General features: G+C 35.1%; 2 protein-coding genes across 2 annotated transcripts in view; one reads left to right on the plus strand and one right to left on the minus strand.

Annotated features, from left to right (window-relative positions):
* Positions 1-1304: 1304 nt before the first annotated feature.
* LOC131046593 (uncharacterized) lies at positions 1305-4908 on the plus strand. The gene is made up of 2 exons (XM_057980370.2): positions 1305-1556; positions 3454-4908. The coding sequence occupies exon 2, from the start codon at positions 3461-3463 to the stop codon at positions 4046-4048; it is 588 nt and encodes a 195-aa protein (XP_057836353.2). The 5' UTR covers positions 1305-1556; positions 3454-3460; the 3' UTR covers positions 4049-4908.
* The window catches only part of LOC131046592 (uncharacterized), a 133734-nt gene continuing 117086 nt past the window's right edge, over positions 2155-18802 (minus strand). The window contains exons 8-10 of the mRNA XM_057980369.2: positions 13654-13735; positions 2815-3009; positions 2155-2669 (exon numbers count right to left, since the gene is read on the minus strand). Coding sequence (XP_057836352.2) covers positions 2529-2669; positions 2815-3009; positions 13654-13735 — 418 coding nt within the window. The 3' untranslated portion in view covers positions 2155-2528. The remainder of the gene's footprint in view (positions 2670-2814; positions 3010-13653; positions 13736-18802) is intronic.

Below are 18802 nucleotides of genomic sequence, written 5' to 3' on the forward strand. Positions count from 1 at the left end.
GGGTGGGAACTTGTGTGGACGACTATGAGACAAAAGGTAAGAGTGTTTTCCCAGTCAGTAAGTCAAAAGTTGGAGTGAGTCCAAGTGTGTGTGGTTACAAAGAATTGTTTGAGTGTGAATAACAGTATTTGTGTTGTTTTTGGCTAGTGAGCAGTGATTGCTCCAGGTCTAAGAAGCTCCAAGTGAGCAGTGTTTGTATGTGAGCTAAGTGTAGCTCTAGGCATATGATTGGGAGCAGCTCCAGAATGCTACAAGTATTGTAATCAGTTTGTAGTTTGTAATTTGTAGTTTGTTTATTTGTAAAATTTTCATTTCCAGAATTAATACAAACAAGAATATTGTCTATCTCATCTTGCCTTTTTTGAATTTGGATTTTAGCTTGTATTCCGAGTCTGACTGGGAGCTTGGAACAACAGTCTCTGTAATCTCCCCACTTTGAAATACAATTAAATGATAAATGATAATAATAAAATCAATATATAAAATATTACAATTAAATATAATAAGTTAATGAACGGTCAAAGACATGAAGTGAAAAGTTGTGACTCCCTCAAACATGAGATATAAAAGGGAGAAGAGAACCTCATTTGAGGGGATAATTTGGGGAATCAGAAGTGCAGATCTGAATGTGAAAGGTTGTGTTCCTTTCAAAAGGCAGAAATAATGAAGAGTTGCACTCTTTCAAAGGGTGATAATGGTGGAAAGGGTGTGTCTCTTGCCAAAGGGGCATACATGATGAAGAGGTGTGACCTCTCCTTCACATTGGAGGATATAAAAAGGAGAAAGTCTCATTTGAGAAGGACATCCAAGGGAGATCAATTTGAAGAATAATTTATTATTCTCAAAGGGCAGCAATAAAGAGTGATGACTCATTTCTTATGAAGAGGTGTGACTTCCCACAAATGAAGATATAAAGAAGAAATTAATACAATTGAGAAGGGGAAATTGGAGGAACCATCCATAAGATCAAAGAAGACAAGAAAGTCAATGGATCAATATCTAATATCAAAATTAACAAGGGCGAAAATTAGCAAACTTTGATATTTACAAGGGCAAGATTCAAGACAATCCAAAAAGGGGACATTACAGACATGTTTTTCAAAATTATTTTGTAAATATAAGTTTTTTAGTGTTTGCGAGTTTTGTTGAGTTCTAACAAGTTTTTGTTAAGTTGTAGATTCCAAGTCAAACTCGAATCTGCCAAGTGAGTCATGAGTTATTAAACTATTCTTTGTACTATTCATGATATATAAAGTGAATGTGTGACTTATTACTGAAACACGACCATTTACCAACACCAAAATCACGAGTACTCGCAGTTCATTTGCCTAGGCGAGTCACTCACAGAAAGAGTCGCAAACAATTTTAAGCAATACTCGCAATGATTTCTGGCCCTAAAAATCGTGAAATCGCGCAGTTCAAACACAAAAAACTCATCTGGAACGCAAATGAAAGAACACATTTTTTTAGTTAGGGTTTTTGGGCGTGATTCCAACGCATAACACTAGCACGAGTCCAGGGTGTAACGACAGGCACGACTCTAGGGCACAATGATGGTGCAACTCCTTCATTTCTAACTATTCCCGCATTTGTTAAGAATGGCCTTTGTTTCTTTATCAATAATATTTCATTATTTTCTTTATGCAAAGATCGATGTCTAGACTCCATACCTAGTCACAATAGCATCATATGATATACTAAAAGATTAAATTAATTGAAAATGGACTTTGTTATCATTATAAAGAATGCATATAAGACTTCAATAATTATTATTTTTAAAAAATATTAATAATTAATATTATTATGATTTAAATAGTATCCTATTAATATATGTTTATTCTAATATAATTAAAAAATAAATTTAATGACATTAGTTTTATATAAATGTGTGTTTTATAAGAATATTTAAAAAAATGTACTTGGAATGTTCCAAAAGTTGCCGAATTTTTCCCCGAGATTTTGCAAGTCCCGAGTTTTTAAAATTTATGGGCTTGCCTAGTCGTTGCCGAGTCGGAATTTTTCGACCATGGAAATAATATCCTTTTAATATTTAAAATATTTCAATCACACCCCTTTCACCTTAAAAAAACAAAACAGAACAAAGATCTTCAGATAGAGATTTGCAATGTTTTCCTCCAAAACTGCATAATACAGTTGCTATAACCACGAATGCAACATGATGTATTTATTTCATTGAAGCAAATAAAAAAGTACATCGGAATCTCATTAAGTGTAACGCATGGACAAAACTTTAACCCCACAGGTATCTCTTATGACACATGAATGAGCACATCAGGTTCCTTTATCTTAATCCAAACGCATAACCTAGTAAATAAACATATCGGCTCTTCTCAAGTTAGTTAGAAAATACATTGAGGAATATTTCCTTTTTGGAATGTGGGTTAGTGCAGATTTTGCTTCTTCCCAAACGCAGGTTAGGGTACATACACGTTTTCCTAACATCCATCTGTATCTATTATTTTCTGGGAACAATACCACAAATTGGGCCTTTAGCAATCTTAGTAAGCTCAGTGAAAAATCCATGATGATGTCATAACAAGCAAAATGAGCCCTAGGAGACCATATTGAACCTGGATATCTGTGTCTCCCAACTTATCTAGGAAATGCTGCAACTGGTCCCATAAGTGGATAAGAATACTGCATTCAGCCTGAAAATAATGAAGTAATCTTTATAAAATCATGGTAAAACAGAATCTGAAAATCGTGCATAAAAGACAAAAATACTTGAGCAAACAGGTCCAAAACTTTAAGTAAACTATAATAAATTCAATCATTGGATAATGTAACCATCACCTGTATATGTGCCTGTGGTATGTGTTGGAAATCAATTTCAGCAGATGAACTCGAGATCTTATCCTGAGTCTCATCAACTGAAGCACCAGAATGAGATTTAACTTGATTTTCAGCATTCCTTCCAGAGAAGCCAGTATATGCAGAATCGATGTGAATTGTTTCCATAACTGATCCAAAAAAATTGGTAACCGGCACCTGCAAAATCCCATAAATTAAAAGAAATATTTAGTTTTGTAAATTCTGTTTGACATTGTTTTAAACTGGCTCCATTGTGACGTAAATGATTTTATCTACACAAAAAATTCTAATTATTTATTTTTTCTATTTAAGACATCTTTCTAAGAGCACATTTTTCCCTAGATCGAATTTACGAAAGTTGCAGCATGTCACAAGCAATTTCAAGAATTTTCTCAAGTCTGATTTCAATTTTCAGAATGTTTCTGAGTCTGATTTCCACTCCTAAGTTCATAATCAGACATTAATTTCATAATTTCCAACTCTGATTTTCATTTTTCAGACTTAGTCTGATTTTGGGTCCAATTTCCAGAATTTAATCAGAAAATCGGAGTTATTTTTCGAAATTAGTCAAGTAGACATCAAGTTTATTTCTTCTAACTTACGAATTTTCCATATTTTCAGATAGTTGATGTCAACTCAAGGAGGAATTTCTCGGAAAATGCAGATGAAGTTCAACAAGAAGAAACCGAAGCTCGAATCCAAAATTCAAACAAAGTGGAGGAAAGTCAGTGATATTGACTTTGGCCATGTTGACATTGAAGATTTCAAGAAGAGGACGTACGAGTCAGATGATTGCCTACCTTCACCACTTGCACGTAAGATGATGCGAAACGGAATTGTCCACGCAGCTGGATTCCCTCCAGCAATGCAATGTTATGAGCTAATGAATGTGGACATAGGTCCTACCACAAAGGAACAAGAAGTTCAGGAGTTGGATGATTCAGTCAATGCCATCAAAGAAAGGCTAAGGAGAGAAGTTGAAAAGAAGAACAAACTCAAGGAAGAAAATGAACAACTGAAGGGTTATATCCAGCACTTGGTAAATCCCATCAACAGAGAAGAGGCAGCAATCGCTCCACCTTTGATTCTTCCACGAGAGTCATTTAAAAATTTTGAAGGAATGAAGATGGCAGCCCAAGAGGCTAAGGAATGGATTGCTGAAGTTGCAAATAAGGCCATCAAGTTCGTGGAAGAATTGGCACAAGTCTATGATTAGGTCTCTTCATTTATGTACAGAATCCAATGCATAGCCGAATTTTGGGAGGATTTTCAGACTGTTTAAGAGAAAACAATCCCATGTCTAAAGGTACTGAAAGGAATCCCTAAGCGGGACTTGGTCAATGGAAACGTGATTGATACTGTGGCATCATTTGACTTCAATACATGGTATCATGCCTTGGTGGCTAAAGGAGAAGTCTTGGAAAGGATGAAGAGTGATGGTGCCTGAATTGAAGAAATGATCAAGGCCATCCAAGACAAGGTCTTCATCATAGTTGCCGATGTGCTTGAACAGGAAATAGCCCGAGATAGGGACTTGGACGTGGAAAACTTGAAGGCCAAAGTTCAAAACAACTTTTCCACTACTGCAAGCTCAGTCCAAGGACAACATTTCAGCAAGGCATCTTCTTTCATGTCCATTGAAGGTAATTTTTGAAAGCTGGAAATTGATTGGATAGCCACCTTTGCCACATGTCAAGATGAGATAGACTTGATGGAGTGCAAAATTGACATCCTGCCAAGTGTCCGAATGGAGGAGTTGGGTCCCATAGTAACTAGGTTCATCAAATTTGCTGCTAAGGAAAAGGATAAGGGATACCCGCTTCTAGAAGAAAGCTGGATTAATTAGTTGTTCATTTCTCATTGGTCTATATTGGATAACTATGCTAGTTTGCCCTAATTAGGTTTGTTGTTTAATCTTGGCCATTGATCTTAAATCAATCCAGGCTGTTGCTTTGTAATAAGGGTGCCTATATAAACCCTCCTCATTTCATTTATTTCATATGAGAGACTTCGGAGAAATTGTTGTAGTGATACTTCCTAAGTGCTAAGACATAAATTCGTTGTTCAATTGTTGGTGAATCTTGTCTACTTTTGCAAGTTAGCATGGTTTCTTTGCTCTCATTAGAGTAGGTTTTATTTTCAAGTTATTAGATTGAATGAAGGATTTGATGGAATTGCTCAATGCGGAATGATGTGTTCATACTTTTGATAATTGGATGATTTTCAGCTATCGTGCAAAGTTAGCCTGAACCAATATAATAAATTTAACTTCTATTGCTTTATTCATTATTCAAAATGTTGGTGAATGAGTAATATGAAAATCTTTTAAGTTCCACAGAAGATTGCACTGTTCTTGTGTGGTTGTTGAATTTGGCGAAGAAAGGATTGGTTTTAATTCCACGTTTGCAATTTTTGTCTCCCAAGTTCATAGGATTAGCTTAGGGTTAGAATTATCTTATTCAACCCTCATCCTTCGCCTTTTTTTCCAAATCTTAGTAGAAGTAGGATTGAACTATAACTTATTGAAAATCGTTCCAAAAAAAAAAGTAAGTTGGGAATCAGTAAAATCTTTAGATTGATTAACTCCTCGAACAATTGTGTAAGTCCCCCTTGAGATTACCAGCATATCACAACGAACCAACTGAGACTATCCACATGAATCAGGAACCTTCGAGTCGTCTTTGTGATCACACAGCCTGTCTATTTAGCACATAGAAGATTTTGATCAAGAGATAATAGGATATCTTCGGGTATTTTATTCTGAGTTGCACGTGCATAAAAAACACACCAACAGGTTCACAACAAACTTTTGCATGAGAAACAATAACAACTTAACATCAATTCATTACCGGTTATAAGTTCAATCCAAGGTTGTATTGCTGCACGACTATGAAGGGTTCAGGTATTGGCCACCAGATGTGCACCCACAAAAACTTGGGGGTGTAGGTATGAAGGTGTGATGGTACAGATAGTGCAGACACAAGAAACTTAGCTACTCCACAATACAAGTGAAAGTTTTGAACATAAGATCAACATAACAACAAAACAATAAAAGAAAATAGTACATGAAAGTTTGAAACAAAAAAGCATTCTCTAGCATGAAAAATTGATACAATACATCAAATACCAAGATACAGTCAAAATCGGAAATCTGCCATGATATATGATATTATAAGTGTCATAATGACAAATTTATACATGTCACATGATAAAATGTATGGCATATTGATATAAATGGTAAGTCGGATACAAAATCAGCACATAAGTACCAAAAGATTCGTCGATATTCATATAAACAAGAGACAGAATGCTATGCTGAGTGTTGAGTGATTGAAAAGAGAATGTTTTATTCTTCTCCTTACTCCTGATTTGAAGCCAGTTCTGTCCAGGTGTAAGCCCTAAAAAGTGGCAAAGTAGTAGTTGCACCAGTCCAATCAAGGTGTGGGTGGGGTGTATAAAGGAGTGTTTCATATTCGATCCTGCATACAAGGTGCTAGTGCATTGGATGCACCCTGTTTTTGAATGAGTATGCACATCCAAAAAAACTTGGTTCAATCCATTACATAAGGGGCATTAAAACAGTTAATGAACCTGGGTCAAATATAGGGATAGTAGCAGTTGCTGTGAGGCACAAAAACCCCCCTGCAATATGAAAGACATATCAGACTCTGCTGGAAACAACAATGAAACTTCAATAGATGGGAATGCTAGCCCACGAACAATGATGAAGAATGCATTGATGAATGAACTGAGGTTAATGACAAGATGCACTTGACTGTAGAATTCATCATATCAGTTGTACATTGAACAAAGAATTGGCTGTAATAGGACCAGGGCACAAGGAACATTCAGAAAAATTAGTGGACATGAGAAGGCATTGGTAGAGCAATCTGACCATCTAGACAGCAGGAAAAATCAACAGAAGACTTAGATGTTATCCTGGCAGAAAGCAAATTCATTTGTTCACACATTAACCACAAGGTCACTGTATAAAATCAAACCAATGTCAGTTAAGGTAATTAGATATTAATAATGTAAGAACAAAGAAGATTCAACCTGAAGTGTTACATAGCAAAGGAAAACAGAATGATAAATATTTGAGTGAAACGTATTTGTGTATGCCATCATGAATGCTAAAAAGGGGGAAACTCTCAACGAAGTATGTAGTCACAAAGCAAAGACCACCAAAACAAATTATTACTTAGCATGTAATGTGTGCATTTAAAAGCCAATTCAAAACACCAGCAAGATATAGCTAGGTTTAATATACCAAAATCAGTAACAGATACTGTTGATAAAATTGTAATAAGATACCAAAAGATGACTTTATTGTATAAGTTGTGATCAAGGAAGACTCCCTGACTCTACAAAGTAATGGCAATGCGTGCAAGAAAAGAAGGGATTAAAATGATGAATGAATATCATGGCAGTAACAGAGACATTATTGAAAAATCTTTTCATAGGATACCAATAGATGATTTTGTTATAAAAGTTGTGGTCTAAGAAGACAGCCCAACAGTAAAAAATAATTGCAATGTATCCAAGAAAAGAGGGATGACAAAGTTGTCATTGTAGACAGATTTTTAAACCATGACATGAAGAGTACATATCTGTCGCCTGCATGACTACAGGATAGTCATAAGGTATAGAAAGACACATGTGCCCCATATGTTAAATTTGAGATATTATTTTGGATACACATGGGATAAGCATCAGAGATTATACCAGAGAGATTTTACAACTTACAAGTGACTGCACTTGATGATCTTATCTGGATGTTTAGCAGGAACCTGTGGATCTGTGAGATAAAGTCCTTATCCAAGTCTAACATAGATTGTGCTCTATATAGTATATAAAGTTTGTTACATATTTTTTATGTGACTACAGTGCAGTAGAAGTAGTAGTGGTTAAAAAAAGGAGCAAATGACACAATGCAGTGTGATGTGGTATCATAGATATTATGAGTTAATGTTTTTCCATACATGTGTTCTAGAATGTTTTGTAATGTTTCGTGACTATATAATGAGGCAAAAAAGGAAGGGAGAACCATTTCTAATGTTTGGACCAAATGTTAGGTCAAGCATTTCTAATGAAGATAGTGAAAGAATTTTCCTTCAGATAAGCAATCTCATTCTATCATGCAGAGTCAGATTGGCTAGTTACTCATTCATCCTAAGATGTCCAGAGCACTCGAGTATTTTAAATACTGTCAGGCATGTATTTTTAGGAAACTGCATGCATTTGTTCAACTTGTGTAATTGTATACTGCTGGTGACATCAAATTGTATACTTGAATAGGAGTTGCATGTGATTGATGTGTCACTTGAATAGAAAGGTTCATATTATAGTCCAACATAGAGGACTCTGTCTTGGTCTAATTTTGGTATCATTCTATCTCAATGTGAATCATGATTTGGTGTATTCCTTGTGGGAGTTAGTTATTTATAATCATACATAAATTAGGTTTAGAGTATGGCATTGACAAGAAAGTCAACATTCAGATTAGAGAATTTACTAGGTGGCATTACACTCCAAAAGCTCACAGTTGATTCCAATTAATCATAAACTGCTACATTTACCATGTTGTGTCTTGAGTTTTTCAAAAAATGGTACTCAAATGTTTTTATCATTTTATGTATACCCATGCTTGTTTTGGCTCATTTTTCCACTTAGGAAAAGAATAAAGCCCAAGGAGATTGGAAATATTTAATTTAGGGTTAAGGTTACAACAACTAAAATTTTCTATTAAGTTTTACTTGAATATATGTTACATGAGGATGTGTCCATTGGTCTTCTCTCCGCATGTCCCCGTCCCCAGCCTGTTTCAGGGATGCGGAGACACCTCAGAAATGACTCCCAGAAGGCGAGGAGACATTTGGGGACATCTAATGGCCGGTCATCTCCAAGACAGTTGAGGGCATTTGTGACACCTCTCAACTGTCCTGAAGATGGTCAAACATCTTTAAATGGCCAAGCCCCTATAAGAAAATTAAAAAAATATAGTAAGAATAGTTTACTCTTCAAAGAAAAAGGGTAATCTGCAGAAGCAATTGGAATTGAGGCAAGTGCAGGTGCAGTAGCAATTAGAACCTCACTGAACCTCACTGGAAGGTGAAAGTGTAGAACTAGGCCATGAGAAGGACGAAAGTCTTCAGCCAAAACTCAAGAAATTGGCCTTGCTTGAGAGTGATTGTTACTAAAATGGAAGAGGGGGTTAAATCACCATCTGAAGTGATGCAAAAAGGACAGCTGGAAAAAATTCAGAGAACTGCGAGAAGTGGCTGAAGTTGGGTTGAATTGGTATTGACATAATGATTATACAGTGGAAGACACACAACGATGCAGAAAGGTGCACACAAATGAAAAGTGTGATGATTATTACCAAAATTGATGTACACTCTTCAGAACATTTATTAAATAGATTTACAAGGATGTGTATGTGTGCTGGTTGGATAAAGCAAAGACAGGCAAACTGCCCTAGAACTCTATTAGCAGAATCACCACATATTTTTCTAATTTACATGTATTCAGTGAGGCTCCAATGAAGTGAAAGTCCCTTCAGTTTTGTAATTTTCTTCTGTGAGTGAGGTTCCATAGAACTGGGCCTAGTGTACTTGTAGGATACTTAGAATCTAAGTTACCAGATTCTTCTGTGCAACTGCTGGGTCCTGGTTCAATTCGCCCAAAATTCTGGTTCATTGGAAATTCTCCCAAAATTCGCCCAGGGTTCGTATTTTGCCCTGTGGGTTCAATCAGCAGGACCCAGGGAGAATTTTGACGCTTTTCCAGAGAATTTTGACCCCAGCAGCAGAACCTGAGGAGAATTTGGGTGATTTGACCCATTTTTTAATTTTTTTTTAAGTTTTCTTTTTTATTCTTCTGTCTTGCAAATTCAAAAGAGTGTATTTTTCAAAGGGAAAAGAACAGTGATATCACTCACCCTGTGCTAGGTGCATGGATAACGAATTTGATTCAGATTTTGAACTGTTTATAATTTAATTCTATTATAGTTGTGTTTCATGTGTGTTTAATTCATTACAAACAGCTATTCACTGTCATGTCATTTTCTCTTCAAACTGGGTGTGTGGCTATGTAAGCTCTAATGGGTTAGGGCAATTAAAAGAAAGCCTAAGGTTATTACATTGCTATTAGAGACAACAAACCTGCCAGCCTTTTGAGTGTGTGTTGTGTATGCAGATAAGCATGAGCCTTGGAAAGAGGCTAGAAGACGAGTCACGATAGTTAGGGTCTGGAATTGAAGATAGGGGTAAGAAGATGTTGGATTGGGATGAGGATTGGAGAGCCTTAATGCAAATACAACAAATAGCACATAGCTAGGAACAAATGGCAAAACAACAAGAGCAAAAAACATAAATACTTCTTCAAATGTTGTAAAACATGAACAATTCTAACAATTCCACCAAATCTACACAAAATAATGGAGTAGAAGGTAGTAACTCAAATAAAATTGTGGACCTACCCTACATAGCCTATATTCTTTCCTAGAGTTGAGTTGAAACAAGAAGACAAAGAGTTGAATCCAATAGAAAATGATTTCAATTCTTGCATAGATTTATATTCAAAACTTGATCTAGATTTAGATGTCAAATCCCATTTGTATATATTTGCAGCTGCATATATGTATATATATTTTTTTTTTATATGTTTTGTGTACGGACGAACCCAAACCCACCCCCACAAAAAAATGAACGAATTTGCGAACCCAAATCTCGAACCAGAATCCGATTCCAAACCGGGACCGGCGACTTAGCTTAGAATGATGTAAATAACTACAAGAGATCAGGTATCCATGACCACCATCCATGGGACCTCACATTGCTTCCTTTATGGAATCATTGCTACAATGAGCATCTACAATTGGAGCTATTATAAGATCACCAATTAGGTTGAGAGAGTGTTTCAATATCACTGTTGTAGGCCACTTATAACTGGTTTTAATGTAGCAATCCTTAGAGAAATCTGAACAAAAATTCAAAGACTGAAATTATTTCTTGAGCCTAATAATCAAACTCCGCTCTTCTTCTAAATTATTGTCTATGAAAGTAAAGGGAACAGATGAACAGAAGTAAAAATAGTTTGTCCTGCAGTTTGCAATTTCTTGTGTTCTCTAATTACCTTAACTTCTAGCACCCATAACTCTATCACCAACTGACATGCAACCATTCAATTGGAAAGAAGATTCTCTTTTAGATAAGAAATTACCCCTAATTTTAGTAATTCTCGAGTGCCCAAAGATTCAACCAGCTCCAAAGTGACTGATATGTTGATAACATTTCAACAAGAAAAAATATCGGCCATCGTAGCACTTTCCAACTGCTCCTTTGATATTCTTTAGGATCTCATACAACTCATCAATAAGTTTAAATCCTTAGTCACATAACAAGCGAATCCACTGCTGTATGCCCCTAACACATGAAACCAAATTATCTACTGCCTCATCTATGTTCTCTCCTCAACTCTACGTGGCAATGAAGAACTAGATTGACCAATGCACAATACAAGCCCTCAATTCTTTGCTATCCACCTTCAGGCTACCTTCTCTTCTCCATCTTTCATAACCCTTTCTTTAATGTTATCTGTTGTATATTGCAACATGTCCCTATCCCCTTGTCTATTTGAAGGCCCCACATTGGGGCATTTGACAATCAATTTTTCTTTTCCTTTCCAATGATGTCTTAATCCACTAAGGTGCATTGATTGGTTTCTCAGAAGGATCAACTGTGGTAGAAATTTCTTCCACAAGCTGAATTGCTGGTGGCTGAGCTGGTGGAATGAATGAAGTACAGGAAAGGAGATTATGGTTACAAGGTGGTGATGTGGAAGGTAAAAATGAACCTTCTAGTTGAGAAAAAGAAAGAGGAGTGAAAGAACTGGAAGGAAAAGGAGGAGAACTTGGCGTAGCAATGTAAGAAACTGAAGGAGGTGGAGTAAGATTGAGATGCACCTAAGAAGAAGATTTCACACTCTTCTTTGTGATCAATTTCATCTTTTATTATTTTGGGGGAATCATTTAACTCACAGCAGATCTTCAATTTATCGCTTCTCTCCTCTTCATCCCTGCCAATATCACGTGCAATTTCTGCATCTAACCTCAATAGTGCTTGGGAGCTTGGAGCTGCCCTCTTTTCCAATATACTTTGTAGCTGATTTGAAAGTTCAGACCTCTTTCCCAATATTGTTCCAATGGTATGTTCCACTAGTTTTCTCTCCAAAAAACAATTTGTCCTATCTGTCACCAATTTTTTCATCACATCAAATGAAGTAAATTCTTTGATAGCCCAATTGGCAGGCATAGAGGCTGCCGATCACCCTTTGCATATGCAAAATGTGGAGATAAAATCTGTTCTTCTAAATCAATCAAAACCTACAAAACAATGTCATGAGCTTGATCCTCCTAACTTCAAAGTCAATGGTCATCTATGCAATTTGCCCAATAATTTTCAATATCACTTACCGAAGCAAAAATGAGAACCAAGGCTATCAAACATATAACTCCTAGTGTCATACACCCTGCTTTTAACATAGAATTTGAAGTTAAATTTGAAAATTTCTCCAAACATGCTTATAGCACCAAGGTTTAAGGACCACTTGTATGTACCAATTTGAATTGGAAACTTAAACTCCCAAATAAAATGCACTTTTGCTAGTTGCCAACAACATTCCATGAGGATCACTTGGTCACTAAGGTACCATGGAAGCTTGTAAGGGTATAAATCAAACCCACATCCTCAGATATAAGTAAACTTGGAGAATTAGATGAAGTTCTGAATGGGCATGACCCCCATTTTATAAAAAGATAAAAATTGCACAAAAGCTAAGTTGCCAGATTCTCCCCTGGCAGCCCAGGGTCCTGGTCCGAATGCGGTCTGGCGCAAATATGGCCAAGGTCCTGCAGTTTGCCTGTGAGTTCACAGTGAAGTACCCGGGGAGAATTTGGAAGAATTTGCAGCGATTTTTGACCTTAGTGGCAGAACCCGGGAAGAATTTGATGGATTTAAGACGTTTTTTATTTTTTTTAAAGTTCTTTTTTGGCCTATTTTGGTCAACTCGACCCTCCAACCCTAAAATAGACCACTAAAAAGGCCAAAAAGGTGAAACATATCTCATTTGTGCATTTGTGAATTTGCCACAGCAGGAGGATGATATGTTTGATGAATTTTGATGATATTTGACCAGTGATGGTTCATTGTTAATGTTGACATTATTATTTTTGAACTGAAACATTGATATGGTGGTGTATTTTGGCATTTTGCTATGTTATTTGGACTAAAAAATTACTATATATGGTGTTGTATTTTGCTATGTTACTTTACTATTAGCATAGTTGATAGTGGTGTATTATGAACTTATTTGCTGCTGCATATATGTATATATTTTTATTTTTTATTTTTATATGTTTTTGTACGGATGAACCCCAAGCGAACCCGAATCCACCCCCAAAAAAATTTAAACGAACCCACAAACCCAAATCCAAATCCAAACCGGGGCCGGCAACTTAGCACAAAAGGAGTACAACACCTAGTCACAAATTACCACAGAAGTTGCCAAATCAATGAAAGATGTGACCTAGTCAAATTCAAGAAATTAGTATGATCTACATATATTCTCATTGAAAATCAATGAAAGATGTGACCAATTACAATTTTTCTGTGTTTGATAAGGGTTTTATATGCTGAGAAAGGTACAAATTATTTATCAATTCTCACTAAATTAAAATAGCTTGTTTCCTAACCATCATTCTGTTTCTTCTGATTTAAAACACAAAATAGCCAAATATAACAAAGTTTTAAAAGTGCATACCTTGTCTAAGGGACGGGAGTATAAATCAACTCGATAATATGCATTGGACATTAGCAATTTAGGGTTGTACGATTGAAAGAGACTGCCAACAAGCATTGAAAAATAGCCATGTCAACCATATTTGTGTATGGAAAATTTCTTAAAAAATCTCATTTCTTTAAGTATGAATCTATTATATTACTTACATAAGCATCAATTAGTGCAAAATCCTTAGTAAAAGAATAATCACCACCACAAAATCATTCAACATTCTCAATTGAGATTTATCCTCTAAAGATGGATAAAAAAGTTCAAACTCTAATCCCAATTTCTTTGACCATAAAAAATATGGCAACAATGCCAAAAACTAGCAACATGGAAAATGTAAAGCCTCTCTAGAGTAATCACTGTATGTAGTTAGAATTCCCAAATGAAAAGCAGTGTGAAAAATGCCTAGGCCCACTTCGAACATTAGAGTTTCGAGATCATCTCCAATGTTGAGGGGAACAACAAACAAGAACTATTATAATTCAAACTCTGCAAAACCAATTAATATGGGTGAATTTGTCATTGTCAAAAATTGTTTTTCTTGCATTCCATTATATGGACTAGTGATGATTAATAGCATGCACCACATTTTGTGCTTAGATATAGGCATGATTACTCTCTGAAGTAATCTACATGATCAAAAATCTATAAATATATACTTTCAAATAATACAAAATAAGACATTTATATTCAAATTCATAGGGAAAAAAGAGATTTGATAAAAATACAAAAGACCCATTAGATTGATATGTTAAATAAAACAAATTTTTAATGCAGAAGCAAGATGATAGATTAAATGAAACAGAAACTTTCCCAGAGAACCTGTGAAATTTATTGCATCAACATTTGTCCTGATTCTACTGAAAGATTCATATACACAACTAAACAAATGACATTGAGAGCATTAGCATCAAAGCAGTTACCTTCAGCGTACATCTTAACAAGCAACTTTACAAAAAAACCTTGTTAGCCCTAACAATGGGCAGTCAAATTTGGATATTCTAATGTGCAATTTATTTACATGGTTTCTAATTTGCTTGTGTGTTGATCCTAAGCAACTTTCTAATCAAACTAACATGTACTAGACAGAAATGAAAAAATTGAATTGTGATACAATTAAGAGATGCCATCTACATATTTTCATCAATTTGACAAATGCATGCATGCTCAAATTCATACCTAACACTCTATAAACCAGTTTTCACGCCCATTTATGTAACTACCAATTTGTAATCCTTCTTATCTATAAATTCAATGTTGTAACAAATGAGGTATGCTGGTGCTTTGACTTGTGACTTTTTAATTTCTAATTGATATCGTAAATGAAAAACTAAATTTGAAAAAGTACTTAGCATGGACTTATGATATTTAGCTCAATGCTGAAAATAGAGAAAAACATGAAAACAATAATTTGGCAGGAAACATAGATAGCATTACATAACAAGAGCAAGATACCCTGGAGAAACCCAATGTAAGAAAACTGCATAATAGAAATAGGATTGTGCCTCCTATCACTAAGAATGCAAGGTTACCAGCTCCCAAGACCATTGAAATTTACAACCACCGAACTTTGCTCTATCTACAAACTCTCCTTCCCATTGTTACAACTCAGCAATCCTCAAGACCATTCTAGATTCCCCCTAAGACTTCTTCTTAACCAAGAACATGCTGCAAAACTGAAAAATAAATTGAATGAATGATTCAATAATCGGATAATTGCATTGAATGATATACAGACGTATATAAAGAGTTAAAAGACGATGTTCTATAATTAGAACATAACGTTAAAGTAAAAGACTAAAGAGCTAAACGCTAAATTAAGCGTAAAAGCTAAGTTAAGCTTAAAAGCTAATTACATAATAAAAAGCTAACTTAACAAGCTAAATAAGTCGACTAAAAAGCTAAATAGCTAAATAAGTCGACAACTAATATGACTGCTAAAAATAGAAGATGACCATTATAGAAGATATTAATATTATTTTAACACCCTCCCTAATGGTCATCGTACTCAATACCCTACAGAAGACACTGCAGGTGTTTTGATCACAAATGCAAATAACACTTTGCAGCTACAGAGAACCCTCCCAGGATCTACAGAATGTAAATAACCAAAGAGTACCAAAAGCCATCCAAGCTAATGTAGCCTTCACATGTGAATTAGAGATGTGGCACACACGAATTACTGAAGCCTCAAACCATGATTTTGAGGAAAAATCAGCAAACCCTTTTGTAGAAGAGTACCAACTCCAAAACTGACTGCAAGATACCACGGTTGCAGATGTATGCCCTGGCAGGTGCAACCCAAACTGACTGCAACAAAGCTCGATTTTTGAGGAGAAAAATCGATCAAAACCAGAGAACTTCGCGAATCACAAATCCCACGCGAACTTCGCGTATTATAGATGATTTTTGAGGAAAAAATCATAAAAACTAGCAAACAATTTTTGAAGAAAAAATCGTGAAAACCTAGAAATCTAAGATTACAAAACATCGTTTTTGTGGAAAAAAGGGTAAAACCCAGATAACCAGAATCTTACACGAACATTGTGGATTACAGATGAGATAATTTTTAAGGGAAAATTATAAACCTTGCGAACAATTTTTGAGAAAAAAATCGTGAAAACCCTCCCATGATTTTTTGTGGAAAAAATCATAAAACAAACGCAAGCTTTGCAAATGATAGATAATAATTTTTAAGGAAAAAATTCTAAACCCTGCAAACATATTTTGAGGAAAATAAATGTGAAAACCCTGGGACCTGTAGGATGAGGTCTGGCCTAAATCAATCTGATCAAGGCAACGATATCCAAATATCGTGAACATGCACTGTTTCCAAGTGTTGTGGCAGTTGTTGAACTTTTGACTGTGTTCCAACATGATGTTGGTCAAAGATGCCATCACGAAAAATGGAGGTTGAACAAGGTCAACCTAGTGAAAGCATGAGACAAAAGAATCTGATTCAAAAATCAAAATAGAAGCAGCTACACAAAAAATTTGAAACCGTGGACGAGAACTCTGACACGAATTCTAAGGCGCGAATTTCGAGGTTTGGAAGAAACCCAAAAATTAAAATTTTCTGCAAACTTAAAACCTGAAATTTTTCCTAAAAATAATCAAAAAAAATAATAATTTGCAAATAATAAAAAAATACCTCTGATTTTATTTTTTGTAAAAAAAAAAGAAAAATATAGACGATTTTTATTCAAAAAAAACGCAAAAAAAAATAGGGGCAGAAACCCTAGGTCGGATGTTCAACATAAACAGCGCCCACAAAATTAGCAAAAAACGCTAACTATTTTTAAATTCCAAGGCAAATTCGCTGGCACAAAATTTGAGGCACGGAAAACAAGGCAACCAGAAAAATCTGAGATCAACCCAAAAAAGCTCTCGAAAAACCCACGAAGAATCTAAAATCAGAATATAGATCTAACAGCTCAAAAAATGAGGCATGGAAAACGATGCACCCAGAAAAATTTGACGACGACCAAGTTGAGGTCTCGAAAAACCCACCAAGAATCTGCAAGAAAAATAAAATTTCGACTTATACTGAAGGGTCAAAACCCTAGTCGAAAATTGCAGAAACCCTTGGAAAATTTTCAATCTGCAAAAAAAACCTCCAGTTTGCAGGCCCGAAAATCTCTAGAACCCTAAAAAAACATGAACTGCTGCCCAGCACAAAGAAATTCGCCCACAAACCAGAAACCCTTGAAAAGCCTTCAAAAAAGCAAAATCGTTTTTTTTTTATAAAAAAAAAATCTGGAAAATATTCCAGAAAGAAGACCATGAATTTTTATTAAAAAATTCGCCAAACTTTAAGAATCCCATTGACCCGCTTTGATACCATGAATGATTCAATAATCGGATAATTGCATTGAATGATATACAGACGTATATAAAGAGGTTACAAGACAATGTTCTATAATTAGAACATAACGTTGAAGTAAAAGACTAAAGAGCTAAATGCTAAATTAAGCGTAAAAGCTAAATTAAGCTTAAAAGCTAATTACATAATAAAAAGCTAACTTAACAAGCTAAATAAGTCGACTAAAAAGCTAAATAGCTAAATAAGTCGACAACTAATATGACTGCTAAAAATAGAAGATGACCATTATAGAAGATATTAATATTATTTTAACAAAAACTACCACAGAAAACTCTATTCTTTTTGAGATAGGTTCAGACATAAATTAACCTGTTACAATTATCCTAGAGTAGGTTTGGGAAACCTCAGATTTGTCAGCCATGCCTGAGTAACATGTTCAGGAAGGATTTACATTTTCAATCTAATCTGAATCCATCACTGACACCAACAGATGTGGAGAGGATTGCAGAAGCAAACTTCCAAAGGTCATAACTTTGTCATCGGTGCTCTGTTTATCCCCCTTTCTAAACATTTGAAAGTTACTTAATCACTCAATCATAGGTGGAGGTTGCATAAGATTTTGGTCTGAATTTTTAATTTTTCAAGAGCATCAAACATAAGTCCTTGTATTTGCTTATTTTGGTATAAAAAGAACCAATTCAGTGTTCATATGGTCATGCAAACTATTGACTGAATATAATTAGACTTTATTGTTCAATTTCTGATGACTTGTTTGTAAATATCATTTATAGTATGTTTTCCCTGATAGAATGAAGCAGGGGTTCATGATTAATTTAATAAATATGCATGCGATTATCAGATTATGTTAAGTGGTTAAGTGGAGTCAAAAACTCCTGATGTAAATACCTCTTGCTTAAACGATGAAAAATAACCTCTTTCATACATATAACTAAGAGAATCAATCTTTTGTAAATATAAAGAACCTCTTGTAAACATAAATGTTTAAAGTCACTCTCTTTCATGAATTTTGAAGATGAGGTCGACTCTCTTTTTTAATTCTAGCTTTGCCATTAAGTTTTAGTTTTTCTTTTCTTTTAATATCCTTTGCCTTATCTATCAAATAACACCCTCAACTAATTTGGATCCCATGGGACATCCAGTGAGAACACCATATATGATACTGCACAGCAAAATAAAGAATCACCCAACTCCACTCCTTACTAAAAACGATTTCAGAAACACGCAGTAAGTCCCACACCAAACTTTTCAAAGCATCATACCCATCGATTTATATATTCT

This window comes from Cryptomeria japonica, chromosome 9 (assembly GCF_030272615.1).
Source record: "Cryptomeria japonica chromosome 9, Sugi_1.0, whole genome shotgun sequence".
Lineage (NCBI taxonomy): Eukaryota > Viridiplantae > Streptophyta > Pinopsida > Cupressales > Cupressaceae > Cryptomeria > Cryptomeria japonica.